This window comes from Cordyceps fumosorosea (genome assembly GCF_001636725.1).
Source record: "Cordyceps fumosorosea ARSEF 2679 chromosome Unknown scaffold_1, whole genome shotgun sequence".
Taxonomy (NCBI): domain Eukaryota; kingdom Fungi; phylum Ascomycota; class Sordariomycetes; order Hypocreales; family Cordycipitaceae; genus Cordyceps; species Cordyceps fumosorosea.
The window spans coordinates 928,753-952,741 of NW_017387301.1; the positions used below are offsets into that span (position 1 = coordinate 928,753).

At 56.4% G+C, this 23,989-nt stretch overlaps 9 protein-coding genes across 9 annotated transcripts; 4 read left to right on the forward strand and 5 right to left on the reverse strand.

Annotated features, from left to right (window-relative positions):
* Nucleotides 1-238: 238 nt before the first annotated feature.
* Nucleotides 239-2,143, forward strand: ISF_00303 (Major facilitator superfamily domain, general substrate transporter; the record flags this gene model as incomplete). Its single annotated transcript, XM_018843910.1, has 4 exons — nucleotides 239-602; nucleotides 655-837; nucleotides 920-1,803; nucleotides 1,895-2,143. The coding sequence occupies 4 exons, from the start codon at nucleotides 239-241 to the stop codon at nucleotides 2,141-2,143; spliced, it is 1,680 nt and encodes a 559-aa protein (XP_018708360.1).
* Nucleotides 2,144-2,661: 518 nt separating this feature from the next.
* On the reverse strand, nucleotides 2,662-4,391 carry ISF_00304 (pyruvate kinase; the record flags this gene model as incomplete). Its single annotated transcript, XM_018843911.1, has 2 exons — nucleotides 2,662-3,829; nucleotides 3,931-4,391. 2 exons carry the CDS (start codon nucleotides 4,389-4,391, stop codon nucleotides 2,662-2,664), a joined length of 1,629 nt encoding a protein of 542 aa, XP_018708361.1.
* Nucleotides 4,392-6,402: 2,011 nt separating this feature from the next.
* On the reverse strand, nucleotides 6,403-7,338 carry ISF_00305 (methyltransferase type 12; the record flags this gene model as incomplete). Its single annotated transcript, XM_018843912.1, has 1 exon — nucleotides 6,403-7,338. One exon carries the CDS (start codon nucleotides 7,336-7,338, stop codon nucleotides 6,403-6,405), a length of 936 nt encoding a protein of 311 aa, XP_018708362.1.
* A 434-nt stretch (nucleotides 7,339-7,772) lies between these two features.
* On the reverse strand, nucleotides 7,773-9,149 carry ISF_00306 (phosphatidylserine decarboxylase family protein; the record flags this gene model as incomplete). Its single annotated transcript, XM_018843913.1, has 1 exon — nucleotides 7,773-9,149. The coding sequence occupies one exon, from the start codon at nucleotides 9,147-9,149 to the stop codon at nucleotides 7,773-7,775; it is 1,377 nt and encodes a 458-aa protein (XP_018708363.1).
* A 3,307-nt stretch (nucleotides 9,150-12,456) lies between these two features.
* Nucleotides 12,457-13,043, forward strand: ISF_00307 (hypothetical protein; the record flags this gene model as incomplete). Its single annotated transcript, XM_018843914.1, has 2 exons — nucleotides 12,457-12,522; nucleotides 12,579-13,043. The coding sequence occupies 2 exons, from the start codon at nucleotides 12,457-12,459 to the stop codon at nucleotides 13,041-13,043; spliced, it is 531 nt and encodes a 176-aa protein (XP_018708364.1).
* Nucleotides 13,044-13,559: 516 nt separating this feature from the next.
* Nucleotides 13,560-14,526, reverse strand: ISF_00308 (hypothetical protein; the record flags this gene model as incomplete). The annotated part of the gene is made up of 3 exons (XM_018843915.1): nucleotides 13,560-13,814; nucleotides 13,884-14,002; nucleotides 14,079-14,526. 3 exons carry the CDS (start codon nucleotides 14,524-14,526, stop codon nucleotides 13,560-13,562), a joined length of 822 nt encoding a protein of 273 aa, XP_018708365.1.
* An 808-nt stretch (nucleotides 14,527-15,334) lies between these two features.
* On the forward strand, nucleotides 15,335-16,265 carry ISF_00309 (tyrosinase; the record flags this gene model as incomplete). Its single annotated transcript, XM_018843916.1, has 4 exons — nucleotides 15,335-15,392; nucleotides 15,444-15,540; nucleotides 15,604-15,983; nucleotides 16,042-16,265. 4 exons carry the CDS (start codon nucleotides 15,335-15,337, stop codon nucleotides 16,263-16,265), a joined length of 759 nt encoding a protein of 252 aa, XP_018708366.1.
* A 669-nt stretch (nucleotides 16,266-16,934) lies between these two features.
* Nucleotides 16,935-18,608, forward strand: ISF_00310 (Major facilitator superfamily domain, general substrate transporter; the record flags this gene model as incomplete). The annotated part of the gene is made up of 1 exon (XM_018843917.1): nucleotides 16,935-18,608. One exon carries the CDS (start codon nucleotides 16,935-16,937, stop codon nucleotides 18,606-18,608), a length of 1,674 nt encoding a protein of 557 aa, XP_018708367.1.
* A 389-nt stretch (nucleotides 18,609-18,997) lies between these two features.
* ISF_00311 (NAD(P)-binding domain protein) lies at nucleotides 18,998-20,082 on the reverse strand (the record flags this gene model as incomplete). Its single annotated transcript, XM_018843918.1, has 3 exons — nucleotides 18,998-19,038; nucleotides 19,095-19,745; nucleotides 19,812-20,082. The coding sequence occupies 3 exons, from the start codon at nucleotides 20,080-20,082 to the stop codon at nucleotides 18,998-19,000; spliced, it is 963 nt and encodes a 320-aa protein (XP_018708368.1).
* Nucleotides 20,083-23,989: the final 3,907 nt, after the last annotated feature.

Here is a 23,989-nt window from a genome sequence, read left to right on the forward strand (position 1 = left end):
CCGGAGAGCACAATTCGGATTTGGGTAAGGCTCAGCCTGGCTTGCGCCTGTGATGCGCTGGGCGCGGATGCACCAACCACACCTGCTCCAGAGTCGGGCGAAGATGCGGTCATCGCCAAGACATTTTCAGACAACATGTTTTCTAACACGAAATCTCGGGACAGGACTCAAGGAATAAGAAGCAAAAAAGGGGCAAAACTCCCTGAGCAACGTCGGAACCCCGCGCGCGCGTGTGTCGATGGCTACCAGCGCCAACGCGGCTCCGGCCCTCGACAGGCCTGTCAACGTCGAGGCCACGAGCGGCGACGACTCGGCCACCGAGATGAACGTTGACGAAAAGGCTGACGGCACAGCCGGGCCCGGGCCGCCGCCGGAGGATGATTCCACAACAAAAAAGGACAACGCCAAGGCCGAGGCTACGGAGCAGCAAATCGACTACAGCGCCACCGCCGGGCCGCGGCCACCCGGCCTCGACGACGAGGGCATCGTCTTCTGGGACGGCGACGACGACCCTCACAACCCGTACAACTGGCCGAACTGGGTCAAGGTATTCAACTGCGTCCTCATCAGCGCGCTAACCTTTGTCACGCCGTTGGCGTCTTGTATGTCTTTCGTTGCGCACTTCAACGTTGCTTGTTGCTAACGAGGACGCAGCCATGTTCGCGCCGGGCGTGCCCAACCTCATGCGCGAGTTCCACTCCTCCAGCGAGGAGCTCGCCGCCTTCTGCGTCTCCGTCTACATCCTCGGCTTCGCCGCCGGACCGATGCTCTTCGCCCCGTTATCCGAGCTCTACGGCCGCACGCGCATCTACCACGTCGCCAACATTGGCTTCATCGGTCCGTCGTCCTCTTCCTTCCTCCCCTCCCCTCCCCTCCCCTCCCCTCCTCTTCCTCCCGACCACTGACAACCTCCCCGCAGCGTTCCTCATCGGCTGCGCCCTCGCGCCCTCCCTCAAAGCCCTCATCGTCTTCCGCTTCCTCTCCGGCGTCTTCGGCTCCTGCCCCGTCACCAACGGCGGCGGCAGCATCTCCGACATGATCACCCAGCGCAACCGCGGCGCCGCCATGGCCGGCTTCTCCGTCGGCCCGCTCCTCGGCCCCATCATCGGCCCCGTCGTCGGCGGCGTCGTCGCCGACAAGCTGTCCTGGCGTTGGGTCTTTTGGGTCCTCGCCGCGCTCGCCGGCGCGCTCGCCCTGCTCTTCCTCCTCCTCGCCCGCGAGACCTACGCGCCCGTGCTCCTCCAGCGCAAGACCGACCGCCTCTGCAAGGAGACGGGCGATTTGACGCTGAGGTCGAAGCTGGATGCGGGGCTGGCGCCGGGGGAGCTGTTCACGCGCGCGATCCTGCGCCCGTTTAAGCTGCTCGCGTTCTCGCCCATCTGCGCCATCTGCAACGTCTTCGTGGGCGTGGCGTACGGGTACCTGTACATCATGTTCACGAGCATCACGCCGCTGTTCCAGAGGCAGTACGGCTTCGACGGCATCCACGCGGGGCTCGCGTTCCTCGGCCTCGGCGTCGGCTCCATGCTCGGCGTCGGCTACTTCTCCTCCGCTAGCGACCGCTACATGAAGAAGAAGGCGAGGGAGGCCGGCGAGGCGGCGGCGGTGGACGAGGAGTTGGCGCGCCGGCCTAGCGTTAGTGCCATGAAGCCGGAGCACCGCCTGCCGCCGCTGCGCATCGGCGCCGTGCTGCTGCCGGTCGGCCTGTTCATCTACGGCTGGACCGCGCAGTACAAGGTGCACTGGATCGTGCCCATCATCGGCACCGCCATCATGGGCGTCGGGAACCTGATTATCTTCATGGTAAGCGCAGCCTCCCGCCATTCAACAACTAATCAACCCCCGTTTGGCCAGGAGTAAGAATAAGCACTGACGCTCACACTGCACCATCTAGGCTCTGCAGCTATATCTTGTCGATACGTTCACCATATACGCCGCCTCCGCGCTTGCCGCCAACTCGGTTGTCCGCTCATTGCTCGGTGCCGTCCTCCCGCTCGCCGGTGGCCCCATGTACGCCAAGCTCGGTTTGGGCTGGGGCAACAGTCTGTTGGCGTTCATCGCGGTAGCTTTGATCCCTGTACCGTGGCTGTTTATGCGGTACGGAGAGTTTCTGCGCAAAAAGTTTGCCATTGAAAACCTCTAGAGGGAGGGGCGGTGTTGCATAATAGAAAACAGCTGCGCATTCTTGGTCACCGGGGGAGTTTCCAACGTGAATATAAAGTTGGGCACTTGATACACCAGATGCTTCTTATACTTTGGATTTATATGACGACAGGTAATAGAGCGTTTCTCAGATCAAATCTAATCTTGCATTCTGCGTGTTGATGAGAATACGTGAGGATGCAAAATTGATCCTAGGTTGCCCCTTGTTGTAGATCCATTCACGGCAATAAATCCACGAGTACAAATTGCCAATGTAATGCAGCTGGTATCAATCTAGTGATTCGTTGATGTGCTATTTCATACAAATACTGCTAGACGCGTTCGGTGACTGCCTGAGCCACCCTACACGTTCGTAAAGTATTCGTCGACATCCTATGCGAAGTTCTCTCTATCCTTGCCTTCGGGCTTCAAACAATGTCCTTCATTACGTTACAAAAGAAACAAAAAACTCCGTTTTATTGTGTGCCTATTTCCATCATCATTGCAATTTTTGGTCCCTTACATCTCACCGATGCCAAGGTGCTCAGGCTCGGCGCGGACGATGCGCAGAGTGTTGGTGTTGCCCATGCCACCCTTCCAGCCCTGGACGACGACGACGGTATCGCCAGTGGTCAGGGTACCGAGCTGGAGAGCCTGGCTGACGGCCCACTTGATGCGCCTATCGACATCCTCCTGCCAGTTGACCTTGCTAAAGTCGGGCTTGGCTTCGGGGAAGAGGAAGGGGTAGACGCCACGGTAGAGGTGGGCGAAGCGCGAGGTAGTGGCATTTCGGGTGATCATGAAGATGGGGCAGACGGGTCGGTACTTGGAGAGCAGACGAGCAGACTCGCCAGAGGTGGAGAGGACAATGATGCCACCGGCGCCGAGGTCGAGGGAGGCGCGGACAGCAGCCATAGCGCAGGACTCAACGGTGCGGACGGGGCGCTTGACGAGGCTGCACATTTCCTCAAAGTGGGAGACGTAGGGGATGGTGTTCTCAGCCTTGAGACAGGCCTCGTGCATCTCGCGGACGGCCTCGGCGGGGTAGCTACCCTTGGCAGTCTCACCAGACAGCATGACGCAGTCGGCGCCGTCGGTGATGGCGTTGCCAACGTCGCTAATCTCAGCGCGGGTAGGGCGGGGATTCTTGATCATGGACTCGAGCATCTGAGTGGCGCAGATGACAGGCTTGCCAGCAAGGTTGCACATGGCAATCATCTTCTTCTGGGCAGCAAAGACCTCGGCGGCGGGGATCTCGATGCCGAGGTCACCACGGGCGACCATGACACCATCAGTCTCGGCGAGAATCTCGGGGAAGTTGTTAAGACCTTGGCGGTTCTCAATCTTGGCAATGATCTGGATGCCCTGGCCCTCGGGGCCGAGGACGGCACGGATGTCCTTGATATCCTGGCCGGAGCGGATGAACGAGGCGAAGACCATGTCGACGTTGTTCTTGACACCAAACTTGAGGTCGGCCTTGTCCTTGTCGGACAGGGCGGGTAGATCGACATCGGTGTTGGGCAGGTTGACACCCTTGCGGGAGGAGATGAAGCCGTTGTTGCGGGCGCGGGCCTCGATGGTCTGGTCGTCCTTGATGGAGAGGACGTCGAAAGCAAGAACACCGTCGTCGACGTAGATGATGCGGCCGGGCTGGATGACCTTGGTGATGTTCTTGTAGTCGACGTACCTGACGAAGTGGGTTAGCGATGTCAATGGGCAAGACTGGTGGCGGGGGGGAAGCTGAAGGGGAGCTCCGGGAGCTGCTGCGAGGGGTGGAGTGAGGCGTACATGTTCTCAGTGTCACAAGCCGTCTTGTACTTGTCATCAGTGGTAATGTTGATGATGGCACCAGCAGCAATGGGCAGGTCGGCATCGTCCTTGGTGTTGCCAGTTCGGATCTCGGGGCCCTTGGTGTCGAGAGCAATGGCGCAGGGACGGCCAGGGTGAGTGGCGACGGCCTGACGGGCATTGTCAATGACGGACTGGTGGTACTCGTAGGAGCCGTGGGAGAAGTTCATGCGAACAACGTTGAGGCCGGCATCGCGGAGACGGTTGATGGCCTCGACCGAGTTGGTCTTGGGGCCAATGGTGCAGATGATGGAGGAGCGGCGATAGTTTTGCTGAGGGCTGTAGGCGGTGTCGAGTGAAGAGAGCCAGGCGAGGCGGCCGCCGCCGACGTCGAGATGGTCCTGAGCAGTAGCAGCCATGAGGGAAACGGAGCGTTGACGCTTTGCTTGGGGCTGAGGCATGATGAAGAGAGGAAGAAGGGAAGGAGAGAGATGAGGGAAGAGGAAGATGGAAAACTGGATAAAAAGAGATAATTGAGGAGCTGGAACAGGGTCTTACTAGCAAACCAGGCTGGTGAGACGGTGGAGGTGGAGGAGGAGGAGAGGAGGGTGAATGGTGGGATGGTTGGTTGAGGAGGGGCGGCGAGAAAAAAAAAAGCTGGCCAGAGTAGGCAGAAAGTGGGATGGGAGGCGGTGGAGGGGCAGCCAAGGGGAGGAAACGTAGGGATAGCTCAAGCTATGTATGTCTGAGCTTGAAAATGTATCAAAGGAAACGTAGTACAGATATCCGTAAGTGAATGAAAATAGCTGGCTGGACCAATTGATGCAGCACGTTTGTTGCTGGGTGGCTAGAGGAGGGGAAATAGAGGGGTTTGTCGCGAGCATTTATTTTCGTCCTGAGACGGGCATCGCAGCCAAGATGGTCTGATGCTTGGATACAGGAAGCCACCAACATCTACAAGCTAACTATTCCATAACCAGACAACTAAAATAAAAAGGAAAAAATGAGAAAGTTGATGCAGAGTTGTTTCGTGAGATGGTGGCGGCGGTTTCGGCGACTTGACCTGCCCCGCCGCAGACAGCTCTGTTGTCCATCTCAGCGCCTTTACAGGGTTTACAGAGCCTTCATTCCCATTTCAGCCACTGACACCGCGCTAGAACTCGCCTGAACCTCGAGCCTCCAATGCTTCTGTCCGCTAAAGCGCCGCGGGAGAGGGGCCAGAAGAGGGGCCGCCCCGCCTGGAAAGGCTAATATTAGGCGACGGACCCAGTATAATTACGCCCCATGTCGTTCTTATCTTTCGCTATCTTTCGTCGACCAACCAACAAGAGGCTGAAGGGGAGCGGCAAGGAAAAAAAAGGTCAAATAGCTCGTTTCTCATGGGTTGGGTGTTGTGAGTTTTCAGATGACCGAACGACTGCACGCACGGCTGGGCTAGGTGAGAAAAATAAAAAACTAGGGGTCGACGGTCCGCGCCAATCCATGACACTCCCCGGCGTAATATACAGACACGCACACGCCCGTCGGCAAGCCTCTGACAAGCCCTTGACGTCAATACGGTCAGATCTTGTTTCTGAACATCCAGGCCTGATCTTGGTTTCTTGGCTTGTTGTTGTTACGAGTCGTTGTCTGTTTCTGAAAGTAACCTTCGGCAGAGCAGCTTCAGGTAGAAAAGAGCTTACTGGCCGCCCAGCCACCTGCCTCATCTTGCGCCATTTCTTTCACAAACCCTCCATTCGGTCCGGCTGCCTCTGCTCAGACCTTGCCTGTTCCCTTATCTGCCACGAATCCACACTACCGGTCTCCGGCGCCGGACATGCCGCATCCTTGCACCGGAGCATCGGCCCGCTAGTCTCACTCAGCACCGCCGCCATCTCCCAGTTTATCCCTCAACAATTTCCCGCGCACCATTGCCCAAAATGGGGCTGTGTATTACTCGATGTCATTGTTACATTCCCCGTCATAATACCAGTATTACTCTGCTGTAAGTTACAATTACCCCAAAACTCCAGTTTCGCCGAATCATACCCCATGCCTGATGCCTGGGGCAATGCCGTCTACCTTGCGGAGTTGGTTCATTTCATGACGTGCTCATGAATCTGAGTTTCGAGATCCCCCTTTGTTATCCACGATTCAGATTTATATTACTCGCGAAACAGGGCAATGGCGCCACTCCTGCAGCGCGTATCGGCGCAGTGCCATTTATGCACCGTCTAGAAAAATAAATACGACGAAGCAAGTAGAATCAATTACTACAATCGCATACAAACTCGGCAGCATTCAGTGTCGAAATCAGGCAGATTTGTGCCAACTTTTCTCGTCGCTTTGTCGCGCCAAGGTCGACGTCATGGCCCCCGGCCTACCGAGATTACGAGCACCGCCGAGAGCTTCTACAGTCGAGAACAGAATTACAAAGTGTACTCAGCGTAGCAATGGGCAACAAAATCTTATCAATAAATGAAAGATGCCTTCTTACCCGACAGCCTTCTTCGCAACGATTGTATACATCGAGACCTGCTCCGCCGCCACCTTATCCGCGAAGCTCTGCGCGAAATCATGCAAATCTCTCACTGTCACCGACACACCCTCCGGATACCTCTCAAAGTTGGCCTCAATGTTCGCCTTGAGCGTCAAAAACCAGTGAATCATCTCCGCGTTCGACGGCAGCACCCTCATGTCCTGCACCTCGAAGCCGCCCCCCTCCAGCACCGAGAGGTAGTACTCCCTCGTCTTGTGGTCCTCCGTGCCCACCTCCCCCTCACCCCTCCCCTCCGGCGCCGGACCCCCCGGCTCCTCGTACAGCGGATCCGACAGCAGCAGCAGGCCCCCCGGCGCCATGCGCCGCGCGACGCCCGCGACGGACGCCTCGAAGACGCTCGGCAGGCAGTGGAACCAGACGCCGCGGACGAAGACGAAGTCGTACGGGACGTCCGGGTCCGGTAGGCCGTCGACGTCGCGCACGTTGCAGCGGAGCAGGCGCACGCGGTCGTGCAGGTCCGCGGGGAGCGTGGCGGCGCAGTGGCGGAGCTGCGAGGGGCTGAGGTTGACGGCGTCGATGCGCGGGCAGTCCGGGAAGACGCGAGCCAAGCGCTGCGCGAGGACGCCCCAGCCGCACCCGAGGTCCAGGATCCGCCGGAGCGGCAGCCGGGGAGGTGCATCCGGGCGGAGAAGCCCGGCGAGCTCGAGCTGCCGGTCGATGCAGCGCAGCTCGGATGGTCCGACGGAACTGGGATGGGGGCCTGCGGCGAGCTCGTCTTCAGGAAAGAGCCCGCCGTTGAAGGAGAGGGTCTCGCCACCGAGGATCTTTTGCCAGGCCTCGGGCGGGTCGTCATAGTTGGCGAGCATGGCCTCCTGGTAGAGGTCCGAGTAGTCGGACTCGACGACGTGAATAGGTGCTAGGCTGCCCATGTTGGCTGCCAATGGTCCACACTACCGTTTCTGGTGAGGAGATTGAAATTTTGTGTGCGGTGAACCGCATATTTACGCTTCTCCTGCAACGGCCTGGAAGTTCCTACGAGAAGAGTATGCCAAGTAGCCGGATTTCTACGGCAAACTCGCGGCAGGTATGAGCACATGCATGCTGCATCCCGGACACATGATCATATCGCAAACTGATCCAGACTGGGCTAGATTCATAAAACTACATGCTATAAAGAACTTTGGCGCGCCACAAGAGAAGAAGGAGTTTGCCGTGCCATACAGCCGCAAGTGCGCCAGCAGCTGAAATGCAGCCTCGGCGCCATCATGCACGAGAGTTGCACTGGTAGGCTTTGCAGCATGCGGGAGGCTTCTTGCACATGTTTCGCGGCATCAGGGATTGCACCATTCGTAGGAAAGATTAGCTATGCATGTGCAACAGCCAGGGCGCTCCGAATTGCAACGTTCTGCTGCTGGTCCCCTGGGGCCGCGCCCTCTGCGAATGACAGCCTCAGTCCTTTGCGGAACAAGAGACACTGGCTAGAGCCGCCGTGCCGAAACATTCCCAGCTCCTCCCCCTTTCTAACCTGTTCTGGCTTGCCTGTAGTGAACTTGGGGTTGATCTCGCACGAAGACACGTCCGCGATGCCGATGGCCATGAAGCACACAATGCCGATGGGATCGTCGGCCTGGATGAAAACGAGGGCGCGCGTCGCGACATGGCTGAGGAACACCAAGTTGTAAAGCGGCGGCGTGACGGGCTCGTCGCCGAGTCCGTTGGTCGAGCGCTCCGAAAAGTACGCGCCGGCTAAGATGGTCGTGGAGATGACCTTGCCCGACACGGGCGACGCCCAGCGATGGTATGCGGTGGGCAGCAGCACCGACTGATAGATGGTACCGCCGATGAAGTTCTCGGTAAGCTCGTGATGATTTAGCATCTCGTAAACCGAGTAGCGCGCGTTCTTGACCCAGAACTGGTCAATCGCCTGGACATTGGTCCGGATGACGGCCGCCTTGGCCTCGCACGGCACGACTACCCACTCCGGGGAGTCCTCAAAAGCAATAGGCCGGATCCGGTCCATGTCGCGGAACCGTCGAGTGAAGAATTCATCCCAGGAGCGGAAGCCCCAGTGCTCCGGGTCCCCGTGCGGGTCGCAGTGGTAGATCTGGTCGAACCTGGACCACCGACGGGGGTCGAGGTTGGTGTCGCGCTCAAATACAGCGATGACGTCGCGGCTCAGCCATCCCCCCGGGCGCGTTGTGATGACGCTCTTCGATCTCTCCGTCGTGAGCAGGTCGTCGTGCCATGCCTGCAGCATCTCCCGGAAACTCGCGTTGACGTCGGCGTCGAGGAAGAAGGCGTGTCCGCTTGGTGTGCCCATCGGCCAGTCGAGGAGCGCCTGGAAGGGCAGTCCCATGAGACCGACGCCGGCGGACGCGAGGGTCCAGGTTGGCGCGACCTCGGGTACGACGACGTTGAGCAGGTCGAGGAGGTGCTCGTAGCCGCGAACTGGGCTCCGCGGCGCCGGCTGACCTGGGCGCCGGCGGTTGTAGGGGATCTTGTTGGGCACCTCCTCGAACATGGCAGAAGCCCACATGCGCAGCTCCAGCCGGCTCTCGACGAGTTCCTTGAACTTGAAGACGGTGGGATGGAAGCTGGCTGGGGCGTAGCGTGGCCGGGCATCGACGTCCCGGACGAAATTCTCTACCCAAAGAATCGCCGCCTCAGACTGCAGGGAGGTCCCGGCCCCATCGTGGCCTTGCAGTTGCTGTGGAAAAGAGAATTCAGTTTTCCGAGTCATCTTGATGCAATAAATAGTATGGCTGTTGGGTATTATCTGTTCGCAATGAAAGTCAAATTTTGGGAGAGGGGAGGGGGGTAGACCATTGACTGACTGGCCTCGCCAATGCTTTCAAGTCCAGTACAGATCTACACAGACAAGATTGGAATGCCGAGATCGCAGTCAGAGAAAGAGTGGTACTCCTTAGACATTGTAACTTCCCGAATGCTTTTGCAGGACGGCGCCGGATGGCTGTCCGCAAGATGTCGCTCTTACCTCTGCATCCGCACCTGCATCCGCGTATGCAGCTCGCAGTGCCACGTCACGAAGCTTTTTGCTTCCGCACATTATGTAACATGTATTCCGTCACTGTACATTTTAGAATAACATGTGCAGGCTAATGTCGGGGAGTCACATCACCGACAAGGCAGCTGCCGATTACCAACCTCGCTCGGCCATCTGTCTACCACAGCACCTCCTTAAGCCCGACTGGGTTTTATTGTCACAAAATAAGATCTAGAGCTTAATCTCTTCCTCCTCCAAGACTATCTGCTCTAGTTGTCTCAATGTCTTATCTTGCAGTCTCCCCGCACGCAGACCGAGAAGTACTGTCTCATTACGCCGCGGACTGACAACTGTAGAAGCCATGGAGACGACTGCAGGATAACCTACCTTGATCTGCAAGCCATCTGAATTAATGTTACATGCCGTCATTAGTTCTACATTTTGCTATCGTACGCAGTAGTCTATATACTACTGGTCGCTGGTGGGAGCGGGGGGCAGGATCCGACCGAGAATGCCAGTGACGATCAGCGCGTCGCACCTACTGATAGTTGCTGAGACTAATAATTACTCTGCTTCCTCATCAGTTCATCTTCGCGTTTGCATACGCCATGTACACAGAAGACTCAATGTCTCGGAGCCGAATCCTTGCATCCGCGCCCTTCGATGAGATATGTCCGCCCGGCAGCGCAGCAAGACCGGTTGCTGGACGTGCCGACTCCGGAAGAAGAAGTGCTTCGAAGATGGCCCTCCTTGTACCAACTGCCATCAATTCGGAGTGCTTTGCCACGGCTACGGACCCCGTCCGACCTGGAAAGACAGAGGAGACCTGGAGAAGGAGGAGGCAAGAAGGATACGCCTGGATGCCAGGAGACAAAAGACTGTGGCCATTCCGTCAAGCGGTAGCGTAGAGTCAACAACCGCTACAGCCTCATCTGCGGAATACTCGGGAGGCTTAGGGCCGGAGAGCCAGATGGACCTGCAAGCCCCTTCCTCGCCACCACTGCAAAGAGATGACTCCGAGTTTGGTCACTTTACCGGGCCTCAAGTAGAATATGTGGCTTTCGATTGTTCATTTCCTTTGGATGATGAGATCTGGATCAATGACGCCGGTTACGATCTGACGCCCTACATGCCCCTGCCGATGCTACCACCACCACAGCCGCCAAGCCACCACTCTGATACCGGTCTCTCGAGGGCCGAGTCTCTACCAAAGGACAGCCACTTTGGCATCAAAGCCTCGGAATCCGATATAGTACTCGTCATGGACTTTGTCGAGTCCACTTTTGGCCATCAATATCTTTTATGCAGCCATCCTTCAACCCCACAAAAGACCTGGCTGCTATGCTTGATGGTCCGATCTCCGACCTTCTTCTACACCTCGCTCAGCATGAGCGCCTACGTGTCCCATTTGGACGAATCTGCAGACCCCAGCACCAGGGAACTGGCATACTGTAGGTACCAGAGACATCGGGACTTGGCCATTCGAAGTTTCAATGCGGTACACTCGTGCCCACCCGTTGTACATGGAGAGTCCATCATATGCGGCGTGCATCTGGCCCTACTAGAAGTTGGTCATACCTTTGAGCTGCGCACTCTTCTCCACAGACATTGAAGCTAAACATCTACTTGTAGGCTCTTGGAAACAATATGCAAGGCTGTCAGTCCTATCTTGCCTGCGCGTCGGGGTTTCTTGCTGGCGAGGAGTTTCTTCCGGGGCCGACATCGGATTTGCCATGCTTCAGCCAATTGAGTGGCAATGAACTTGAAAGTGCAGTTTCTATAGAACATCACTGCAATCAAGCAGCAGTAGCTTGCTCACGTCATAGCTCCCCTTCGCCGCTTCCGTCACGAATGGAGTGGACCGCGGCAGTTTTCTTCACGGCCATCTTTGTCTGGCATGACATCTTGTCCGCCGCAGCAGTGACGCGAATACCTGATGGAGAAGAAAGCTACCGCAATTATCTTGCAGACTCTGCATTTTCTTTGGTACTCGCAGAAATCACGGGATGTGATGCATGGATTCTGCACAGCGTTATGGATATTACAGCATTGGAAGTAAGCAAGCTCACTCAATTATCTGACGGCACTCTCAGCGTGCGGGACCTTGTCCACAGAGCCTGCAAGATTGAAGCAACTCTGGAGCACAAATTGAAGAGGCTACCAAGCCACAGAAACAATGCATCAGAAGACTTGGACGAGTCCAGAGCCCATCAGCCACAAATAGATCCTGCGATACGAACTCGAATTTTCGGACATGCAGCACTGATCTACCTCAACACAGTCGTTTCCGGTGCTTTTACTGGCGTACCTGAGATTCACGACAACATTTGTTGGATACTTCCCTCCTGGAAGATGCTGTCGAAAGCATCCAATTTTAAGTACCTGGCGTGGGCTTATAGCACGACAGCCAGCCTCGCTGCGCCCTCTCAGCGCCCTGTCTTTCAGGACATCATGACAAACTTGTCGCCACAGGATTCTGGACTGACTGTTATTCGAGACGTCAAAAACGGGGTTGAAGAGTGTTGGAAAGAAGTCGACAGACACGCGCCGACTACGTCAAGTGTGCCGTGTGATTGGAGAGAGGTGCATAAGAGAGCAAATTCCTGGTTTATTTTTTTATAGATAAGAATGCTACTAAAGTTGTCCCCAAAAACTTTAGGCCACGGCACTGACGTGCGATGATATCACTACGCCTGTTGATCCGCAGATGCGCGACGTGGTCGTGGACATTAGGAGCCTTGGGATGAGTCTCGACACACCTCTCACATGGTGCGCCAGATAAAAGACTACTGTGGCTCCTTTAGTAATATTTTGGTTTGGCGCGCCAATGAAAATGAGAGGCGCTGAGTTGCGGCGCGAGGAATTTCACCATCAACTCACTGCCCGCGCCTGGCTGCACGCCCCCGTCTCCAACGATGACATACATGACATGGTTCAAACTATAACAGGTTGTACAAGAAACTCTCCTTGGTCGTCACCGTCTTGATTACCATCCCAAGTTGAAAAAGCTCCACTATTCATAAAAAAAAGCAATTTGAGAATCATGAAGTTTTCCGCCACCTTTGTTCTTGCTGCCCTCACGGCTTGGTCCAGTGCCGCCCCAACGCCTGTACGTATCTGGCCATCTTACCATTCTCGCCATTGTTAACTAAAGCATGATCATAGGGCAAGACCGTCGAGGATTACACCATCGGTCCTGGAAAGGTCAAGTCTGTTGAGGACTACACTATTGGGCCGGGCAAGCAGGCCAAGTCTGTTGAAGATTACACCATCGGCCCTGGAAAGCAGGTCAAGTCTGTCGAGGACTATACCATCGGGCCGGGACAGCAGGTCAAGTCGGTCGAGGATTACACTATTGGACCAGGCAAGCAGGCCAAGTCCGTTGAGGACTACACCATCGGCCCTAGGAAGCGCGGCATGTCTGTCGAGGACTACACCATCGGTCCTAGTAAGCAGGCCAAGTCTGTCGAGGACTATACTATCGGTCCAGGAAAGCAGGCCAAGTCTGTTGAAGACTATACCATCGGTCCTGGCAAACAGGTAAAGTCTGTCGAGGACTACACCATCGGACCGGGCAAGCAGGCCAAGTCTGTCGAGGACTATACCATCGGTCCTGGTAAGCATGCATAGTCGGCGACAGACGATACCCTCAGGCATTGGGGATAGTCTGGATGTTTCGGATGATTGTTTGCGCATAGTTGCATAGTTTGGTTGCATAGGAATCCTTCAATTATGCGCAGAACTTTGAATTTACATTCTCTCTCGCTCAACCCGCTGAAGCATTCATTCACTTGTGACTACACACCCAGCGTAGCTGCTTTACGGACTTTTTTTTTTTTGCCTCTTTTTTTCTCTTTTTTTCTCTTTTTTTCTCTTTTTTTTTCTATCTGTCTCTCTTTTGTCCATTCTTTTTTTTTCAAATCCATGCTTGTCGCTTTTTGTCTGTCTGCAAGACTTCCGCTGAGAGAAGTGCTTAATCGTAGTTTTCCGTAGACCAGGCCAACATCCATAGTGCACACAGCACCAAGGTCTACCAACACCTGCCTCTGCGTCAGAGGAGTGAGAAGCACACAAAAGACAATTGTTAAGAAGACTTGAATCGCTAGCTAGGTCATTGACGACAGATAATCACTGGTTACAGCGCAACTAGTCAATCTCCACCAGCTCCGTGAAGCGATTCGACTCCGTCCACTCAAAGACGGCGTCAAAGTTCTTGCATGTGTGCTGAAAGCCCCAGCCCGACGTCTGAAGATTCTCCTCCTCGTTCACCCACTCGAGCGACGTGTCCGCGGCGCACATGGCACTCTGTCTCAGGTAGTCCCAGCAGTGGATGAGGTGCTCGGGCGGGATCTCGTCGAACTCGGCGTTGCGGGCGTTCCAGTAGGCCCTGAAGGTAATGTACTGCGGGAGGGGGGCAAGCGTGTCAGCTCCATGCGCAATTGATCAAGGAAGAGGTAAATTTGGACTTACTAAGCAATGCATTTGATGAAAGACTGCCACGCAGGCTTTTTGTTCCCGGGCAGGGCGGCGAAAGCCGGGCATGTTGGGGAGCTCCGTGTCGTTTCTCACGACAATGAAGCCCTTGCCCTCTGAGAGAGATGAGTTAGCAGGGCAGTTGCATGCTTTTTCTTTTCCTCTATTCTCTCTTTTGAAAAATTGACTTACTGGGTATCATGGAAAGCCAGGCCTCCTTGGCCGTGCCTACAGGCTCCTCGCCATAGATCTGGTGCAGCCTAAACACCTCGGTGCGCCACTCCTCAGGCGGGAGCCACTCCGGGTGCGCGTCGACGCGAGGCAAGCCCCCTAGCGGGATTGGAGTCTGTTTTTCGTGTTCATGGGCGTGTTTGTGAGGGCACTCGTGGGAACTATGCGCCTTGGTCGAGGAAGGTTCGCTACGGCTGCCCAGCTGGCCCAAAACCACCGCCCCGAGGATCACGTTGGAGATGGCCAGAACCGCAACGAGCAGGACAAACAGAATTGTTCTAACTGCTCGTCGGGACGAAGGCTTTCTCTGCTCCACTGTGCAGGTTAGCAGGGACTCCTTCTCCCGCAGCGGAATGTCCAGGGCGGAGTCGCGAGCGGTGGAACTGTTGCTGTCTCTGTAGCTTTCCATGACGGACGGAGTGGCCGGATGTGTAGATGGCGATAGTATTGACTGGGTGATGGCTGCAAAGAAAAAGGGGAAGAAACAATTCCAGGAAGGGGTTCTAGCCGGAAATACAGCCAAATGCAGCAGTGTACATGTACAGCGGTTTGGCGCCGGATCGTCAGGCGTGGCGCCAAAGAGAGGAGGTCTGGCGCCGGGGTGCAGAAGACAGCATGAAACTATGAGAAATTTAAGTGACATCTTCGGTAGAGTTATTTTTATTACCTCACTGGCGCGCCTCATAACTTCTCTGCGCACATGACAGCACATGCCAAATTCATGTGGCGCTGCGTCGTCCTGTAGTCTAGATAGACACGGCGGCAAAGCTTGTGAGGATGGAATGTCAGAGCAGCCCAGTAGTCGTAGCCTCTGTGTTTCCGCAAGTGGGATCGAGGGTAGCAAATCTCCATGTTTTGTTTCAAGTCTCTCATCGACGAGAGTGACGATGCTCACCATGGCGTGGCCGCAACACGTGAGCGAGCCAAAATACGTGGTCCTCGACGACTCGAAGTCTGAACGTGACGATCAAGAGCCAGAGCATAACTTCTCACGAGGCAGGCAGTGTGTTGCAGTTCTATTTCTCTCCCTGCTTAGCACGATCGTACTTGTGGCAGTCCTCTTTGTAGTGCTACAAACCGCTCCTGTCCGCCCACCAACAGCAAATGGGTGCGTCGATCCGCCCGTCCGTCGTGAGTGGCGGGCTCTCACAAGCGAAGAACGTGACGATTTTATACATGCAATCAAGTGCATCGCGAGAACGCCTTCCCCGTGGCAGATGAACCGAACAGTCTACGACGATGTCGCCATCCTTCACGGTGGAATAGGGAATCTGTGTAAGTCGAGCGCTACGGCCCGGTAAGCGAGGCGACTGACTTCTTGTACAGGTCATCGCTCTGCCTGCTTCCTACCATGGCATCGACATGTATTGTCTGTTATCGAGTTCAGGTTGAAAGCCCACTGCGGCTACCAAGGCTCCATGCCGTACGTTCAGCATCGTGATGATTCCAACGTGTCACCCTAAATCTCACGCCGTTTCTTTCTTAGATACTGGGACTGGTCGCTGGACTGGATGGACCTCGCGCACTCGTCTATCTGGGACAGCAGAACCGGCTTCGGCGGCGATGGCGACGCTCTCGGCGCAGAGACGGTCGGCGGCGGTCGATGCGTCGTCGACGGACCATTCGCCGACCTGCGACCCATCATTTACAACCACACCTTCGCCGAGCACTGCCTATCGCGGGGTTTCCGCGACGAAGAAGGGATCACGGGTCGTATCCCTGGTGACATGTTCGGCCCCGAGAACATGGGTGAGATCCTGCGGCAGAGGGACTACACCAGCTTCCTGCTCCGGGTCGAGAGGGACCTGCATAATACCCTGCACAACTCGATTAACGGCGACTTTAGAGCCATGACGGCGGCGAATGGTGAGTACTAAGTGATGGGCTTGACGGTTCGCATCTTCGTCCTGACACGCGCTGCTAGATCCTCTCTTCTTCCTGCACCATGCCAACCTGGATCGGCTGTGGTGGACGTGGCAGCGACAAGGTCCCCGCGATCGGCAGATGCAGTACTTGGGACAGCACATGTACAACTCTACGGGCGATGCGCGGCTGGACGACATGCTGATGTATGATGGCTTCACGGCGGATGTACCCGTGTACCAGGTGATGGATGCAGAAAGAGGGTTACACTGTTATACGTATTAGTAGATGTCCAAAATTGCAAGAATTTTAGCCACGATCGCTGCACCGTCTGCGTTTTCTTTCTCAGTCAAGGTGCCCTGCAGCAAGCCATTCACAGCAGGAGGGTTGAGTATCTTATAGATCAGATAAGCTGCAACTCGGTAGCCTGTGAGTTTTGGTGGAGCGCATTGCTATGATACACGGAGTGAATCAGCTTACTTTACTGAAAGCTAATCTACTAATAAACTTTTGGCTTGCTTTGCTCTGCTTCACAGTGGCGCGAGACGGCGCGCACCAAAAACCTTGTACATTCTCGCCAATAAATAAATATATGTACATAGCCTAAGGCCGGCACCAAAGCAGGTGCCCGTAAGCCGGTTTTATTCTAATATTTTCTATAAATTGTTCTCTTTCACTTTCATTCAGAACCACTTTGCAGCCCTTGTGACTTCCTCTTCACCTCACGGCCGGTCGTCGACGAACCCCCGCTGTCAGCTCTGCCGCTTCCGGTCGTGCATGCATATATGCAGGGTGGTGCATCTCTTCAGCTGGCAACTGGGCTGAAACACAAAAGTTCCGAGTGAATCTGCCTGAAGATACTTTTCCTCCTTTCTGTGACACCCGTTCACCGACTTCTTGCCCTCAATAATTCGCTCCGACTTCAGCATCTCCCAGCACCGGAGAGTTCAAGCCATGGCCGTGATGACGATGCCAGACACCCAAGTTCTCACGCCTCAAGCATCAGCATCCGACCGCAGACAAGATAGCAGCCATGGGTCAGGAGCACGGCTGCATGAGCGGCAAATAGCCGCGCCGATCCTGCAGGAAAAGCACGTCGCGACCACGTCCCGGCTGGAGATTTGGTCCTGGTACGCCTACTACGTCGGCGCGAACGGCATCGGACCCTTCAACTTTGCGCCGACCGCCTTCCAGAACCTCCTCGCCCAGGCCGCCGCGCTCTACGGACCGGACGCCAACTCGCTGCCCTTTGCCGGCCGCGTGCGCGACGTCAACAGCATCGTGCTCTTCTGCAACGGCGTCGCCTTCGCCATCCAGACGGGCCTCTTCCTCGTCATCGGCGCCTACGCCGACTTTGGCACCGGCCGCCGCTGGCTGCTCCTCGGCACGTCGGTGCTCGCCTACGCGGTCGGCTTCGCCTGGGTCGGCGTGCACGACGTCTCGCGGTGGCGCGTGGCCGCGGCGCTCTACATGGCCGGCTCCGTCACCTACCAGCTCGCCACGGCCTACTGGATCGCCGCCTTTCCGGCGCTCGCCCGCAACACCCGCCAGCTCAAGGAGGCGCGCGCGGAGCATGGCCGCGGGGCCATCGGCGCCGAGGAGCTGGCCCGCCGCGACGAGCTGGAGCGCAGCCGCCTGAGCAACGTTGCCTTTTGGGCGCAGTCGGCGGTCGAGATTGCGCTGCTGGCGGTCATCGTGGGCGTGATGCGCGGCGTCCAGGGCGGTGCCGGAGATGACAATAACTGGGCGCTGTCGGTGCTGATCGCGTTCGCGACCGGGTTCTGGCTGATCCTGTCGGTGCCCTGGTTCTTCATCGAGAAGACGCGCCCGGGGCTGGCGGTGCCGCCGGGCAAGACGATGCTCACCGTCGGCGCGTGGCAGCTGCGGGAGGCGTTCACGCAGATGTGGCGGCTGAAGCAGAGCCTAATCTTCCTGGCCGGCTACTTCCTCCTCGGCGACGCTCTTAACACGACCGTCACGCTGGTCGGCACGCTGCAGAACGAGATCGTGAACTACGACAGCCTGCAGCTCACCTATTTACTAATCGTCAACATCGCCGCGCAGACGGTCGGCATCGGGTCCTTCTGGCTGATCCAGAAGCGGTACAACCTGCGGCCCAAGACCATGTTCGCCGCCATCATGGTCGGCGTCATCCTGCTCGACGCCTGGGGCATGGTCGGCAACTGGACGACGCGCTTCGGCGGCTTCCAGACCGTCGCGGAGATCTGGGCCTACCAGGTCTTCTACGGGCTCTTCGTGTGTCCCTGGTACAGCTACGCGCAGATCATGATCAGCTCCGTCACGCCGCGCGGGTACGAGTACCTCTTCTTCTCCCTCTTCAGCGTCGTCGGGAAGGCGTCCAGCCTGACGGGGCCGCTAATCAGCAGCGCCATCATCGACGCGTCACCGGACCGGGGGCCGAGGGGCAAGAGGGCGCCGTTTTACTTCCTGTTCGCCCTGAGTCTGGTCAGCGCGCTGGGGCTCTTCTTCTTCCTGGACTTGGATAAGAGCGCGAGGGAGCAGAACGAGTTTCTCGCGGAAAAGGCGGCTCGCGTCTATGGCGTCCTTGATGGCCAAGACGAGCAGGTGGACGGCGTGAACAAGGGGTTGAGGCGAGCAATCGCGTAGAAGCAATTTCAGCTAGAATTATGCATTTACTCAGCAAGCGATTCGGAAGATGTGCCGCAATTAAATAGCGATGATTTCTACATTTTAGCCTGGTGCTGAAAGTGTGTTTCGACTCAGAGGCAAACAGGCTTTAATTAGTTCAAAATTACAAGACTTTGAACCACCGCCTTCTGGACACAACTTCACTTGGTTGATATGTAATCGGATATTATTTTATGTATATTATTAATCTGATGTTTTAAATCTTGACTGCAAGAAATGTCCACATCATGCAATGAGTTGCCTTGAAAATGTAAAAAGTAAAAACCCAAACTCCTTTGCTTGCACGCCAATATGAACCAATCGAAAAAAAAAGCACTTGATTTTTAGACCATTTTTTTTTCCGCGATTTACCAGGCAGCGTGGCCACCGTCGATGCGCAGGTCAGATCCTAAAAAAGACCAATTAGCATACTGTAGAATACTCAAGCGCTCCCCGGCGACTTACCAGTCATGAAGCTGGAGGCGTCAGAGATGAGAAAGACGCCGGCGCCACGGAACTCATGCGGCAGGGACAGGCGACCGAGCATGTTCTCCGAGGCCCACTGATCCTTGCGGTGAGGCTGCGTCACGAACAGGTTCTGCAGCATCTCCGTCATGATGTATCCCGGCGAGATGGTGTTGACGCGGATGCCGTACGGCCCCCACTCGGCGCCAAGGTTGCGGGCGAGCTGGATGACAGCGGCCTTGGAGGCGTTGTACGCACCGCCGTACATGCCGCGGTTGGCGATGGTGCCGCTCATCGACGCGATCATGGCGATGGAGCCCGGCCGCTTGAGGCGCACCATCTGGCGCGCCGCCGCCTGCGCCGTCATGAAGCAGCCGGTCACGTTGATGCTCATCATGCGCTCGCACTCCTCCTGCGAGTACTCGAGGGCGGTGGTCTCGTAGTTGATGCCCGCCGCGGCGATGAGGCCGTCCAGGCGGCCGGTGTAGTCGGCGATCTTGCGCATCGTCTCGTTGAGCGCCTCGTTGTTGCGCACGTCGAACTGGTGGTAGCTCAGCGTCGTGCCGAGCTCCTCGCGCGCGCGCCGCTGCACCTTGGAGAAGTGCGAGTCCGGGTCGTTGGCGGGAGGGTCGAGACGGTCGATGCAGTGGACTGGGCGCATCGTGTTAGTGGGGGAAAGCGAGACGGGGTCAACAAAGGTGGGTGAGGATGACGAACCGATGGCGCCGGCTTCGAGGAGCGCTTCGGCTTGGACGAGGCCCAGACCGCGGGCGCCGCCGGACACGACGACGACCTTGTTCTCGAGGCTGAACTCGGGGAGCAGGTGAGGGCGCGTGACCGGGTTGGGGTCGAGGCGGGCAGGAGAGGAGTGGAAGCTGCGGGCAGCAGAGGCGGCGATGGGACGGGCCACGACGCGGGCAGAGCGGGCAATTGGCGTGCCAGACGCCTTGGCCGCCATGCGGAGGGTAGGAAAAATCACTCGAGACATTGTACGGTAATGTCTGTGTGTCTATATGTAAAAGGAGGATGGTGGTGGTAACACTGAAGTGTATGAAGACTTGGGTGAGTGAATGAAAAAGGGAAGAAAGAGAGCGAGAGGTGTGGGAGGGAGGGCTGGACAGCTTTTTGTACGAAAATGAGCAGACCACCGACGCCCACGATAGTTGGCACACAGCATAACACACAAGACTACGCAAGCTTACCAGGCATCCCGGGGTGTGCGGGTGGCGCGAGTCCACGAAGTTTGCTTGTGTGACCCTACTCTTGTGAGTTGAAGCGGTTACGGACGTTCTGGATGTGTGTGGGCTGACGGGTAGAGACACCCCCCCTTCTTCCCCCTCCCTCCATGGCGTTTTCAGCGAAGAATTAAAGGGGGGGGGGATCGCGGGGAGGTTGCGCGTGGAGAGCAAAGCGAGGTTGAATTTTCCGCGCTACCCGTCACGAGGACGAGAAGTATAAAAACGGGGAAGCGGAAGCTCCAACGTTAGGATGAGGGCGAGAACGGCGTCGACTTTCGGCAAAGGTGGAGAGAGTTGGGGATATTTTGTTGGAGGTGAGATGCTGGGAGAGAGGGGGAAGGGAGGGGTGCAGATAGTGCGCCGCGACAACCCACACCACACACCACCCACTATAGCACCGGAAACAATGAACTGGAATTATCCTGGGCTATGGGATTCGAACGAAGTATGGGGATTTCTCTTGTCTGGTCGCAGGGGAAACCGCTTTCCGGGGGCCCCGGTCATCGGATCAAATGACTACCTCAGCTTACAGGCATGCAGCTGCGACAAACTGCTTGCAGGAAGCAATCAGCAGGAGGCGGGAGCCGGACGGGCATGAAAAGTGACGTGTATTCGACAGCCATGGGGCGATGTCTTTCAATTAAAAGGAATTCTAAGACGTAAACTTGGCGCCCATGGATAGGTAAATGGGCTGGCCGATCCATGGGCAAAAGTACTTGGGGGAGCGGACGGCGGGAGAGAGAGGCTTGCCAAGATCATGATCACTAGGTTGAAGCAGGTCAAGCCAAGACCCAGCAGCACATATGCACGTGATGAAAGCGAACGAGTAAAACATGACAGCCCTTTTTTTTTTGATCTCTTGCCAGAAGGAGGGGGAGGGAAGAGAGCCTGGGCGCAAAATTGGGGGGGTGGGCTGAAGAGGGGAGAGGGTCTCCAGTGCAATTGCCTTTCCCAGCTGCTTGCGCAGCCCGAAACACTGGACCTTTTTTTTTCAACCTACTACCATTAGGGTAGCAGGCCGTTCTAGGTCGAGATTCGCTTTTCCTGGGCAAAGGAATGGATGGAGCAGAGCAAAACTGGTGAGAGAAAGCAGAGAAGAGAGGGAGAGAGGTAATGTAGTTGGGGGCGGGGCAGCTTCGGGATACCTGAAGAAGTTAGCGTGACGATGGGCAGCCGGAACAGGCTTACGGGGTTTGCGGGGGTTTGCCGCCCCTCCCCGCCTAATTGACCAGGTCTCTGTTTGCTGTTATAATTTTTATCCATTTATCTTTATTTAATTTTGCAGTTCTTTTTCCTGGCCTCGTTTGTCCTCTGCTGGAGGGGAGGAGGGAGCTGACCTCCGCCCCCCCCCCGCACGCGGAATACTGAGACCTGTCCAAGCCTGACCCCCAAGCGTCCGTTAGACTCTTCCTTCCCATCTTCCCAGCCTATCCCCCGCAAATGGCGATGCCCATCAGCTCCCACCAGTCAAATCAGGCATCTCACCATCCAATCCGCATGGTGGCGGCGCCATCCAGTCAACGAGGCGTCCGATAGACACCTCCTCAGCACCAGGACGCCGCAATGCCCGCATGCTACCAAGTCGTTTTTACCACCTGGCATGGGCGCTGCTACCTTGCCCTCCACGTGCAGCCATGGCGTGTTTTTTTCAGCTCCTGCAGCCAGGCGTTTGAGAGCAGCTCGCATCGCCAGCCTTCGAAATCTCGATGCATGACTGCAGAATTACGAAAGGGCGCATGGAGATGTTACCGTCTCGTGGGTACGGATGCCGACGGCGGCGCCGTTGGACGTGACCTCGCCCGCTGCGGTTCGGGGCAAACGCCCGTCGCCAACCGACGAAGCTTTCCGCAGAACGGTGCTTGGACCAACTCTGGCTTGCCCGCTGCGTGGAACAAGCCGAGCTGTCGTTTCTCGCCTCACCCAACGAGATGAACGACATTGGTTCGGTGCCGCTTTCGCTTCGACAGGTCGTCTTCTTGTGCTCACTAAGAACGCACGTGCGAAACAAACAAACTGCGACACAGCCCCGTTACCAAGCAATGGGACACAAGAGCGCTGCCTCGACAAGAATCACTAGATGCAAGATTCTTGACATCTTGTATAATTCACACAACGTATAGATATTATTAGTGCCTGCAGGTTCGGCCGTCCACGACAAAAAACAGACAACGCCACCCATGCCGGTTCTCCCGCCGGCGGTGCCTGTAAATGCAACGCAACGCAACGCAACGCGCCTCGCCCTTCACCGCAGCCCAGACCGCACCCAGCAACTTTTTTTATTCCCAATCTGACAGCTTGACAGCTTTCCCTCGAGGGCCGCGGCTCAAGCCCCAACGTTCTGGAACACCTCCCCGGTGGGGAGGCAACCCCCGTCGTCTCACCTCCGATGCTTCGTTGCGACGAGATGCTGAGCTCGTCTCGCGACGCTAGAGCCGAAAGCAGTCTTCCGAAGCAACATCAACTCCACAGTCTTGAGGAACAAGCTTCAAGACCCCAGGACCCTTTATTTGGCACACTGTTGCTGAGTGTCTGGGTCTGCTTTTCAGTTCATTCTAGTGCTTGCAGCGAGCACCCCAACCGCCATCGGATTTCTCAATCCGGAAAGGACGCCTCTTCACGATGGAGGCTCTTTGGCTTGCCACCCAACACTCCGCCGCACCGCGCCGTGCTCTCTCACTGATGAGTACTAATGCTGTCGCCGACGCCGGGCCAGGAACGGGTAGCTCTCCGCGGCACGGCTGCCCTCCAGCTTTTTTTTTTCTTCTCTCGTGACCCAACAAGCTTATCATGCCGTTCTACTAACCCGGTCACGAATTATGTCTTGAAAATATGGTGCTGAGAGTAATTGAAGGTGGCACTCGCCTTCAGTCTGTGCTATTCTCAGAAGCGAGCCTATCGAGTTTCGCCGACCGCCAATTGGGAATCGAACATTTTCTTCGAGTAGTCTACGGCAGCGATGTGCCTTGTTCTCCTGTTAACATTGGTAGTTGAGCCCTCAACCGCAGAGTTGCAAAGAAAGAACCATCCCAGGCTACGTACGATCCTGTGGCAAGCAGTAACCAATAGCCTCAGCGTTTCACAGTCAATTTTGAACACTGTGAGGCTCTTGGTTGTGCAGGGCCGACGGGCAAGGCGACTCGCCCCAAACCTCTTCTTGGCGCATAATAGGCGCGTCAACCCCGAAATCATTGTCGTATTTCTCTTCACAACTGCAGACTGCTATGCAGAGGCTGTGCAGGGACAAATTTAGATTTCCAAGGGAAGCCAAGCCAGTTAGGAGATCCACCCGGGCGGACTATCCGGACTGCAACTGCAACACAAGCAGGGGGGCTGTTGGCTTCCCAATGATAAAGCCCCGAATACCGGAGGCCGGCAGGCACAGTTCTCTGGTATTGAAAACTGAGGACCGTCAGACAGGAGAGGGGAACCTGATCATCAAACCATCAAGACATGTTAGCGTGCCGGGTTTTGGGTCAATGGGCACCCTTGCGCGCGCCCTGGCTCAGGTCTGGAGAAGAACACAAAACCCAACTGTCCTTGTGAGCAGATTTCTGTGGATCAGATATGGACTGGGGCTGCCCGATGGCACGGAGAGCTCTCCCGGGGCCCTTGCATGACCTTTACTCGGTCTACTCCCTCGATCCCTGTACCGGCCGG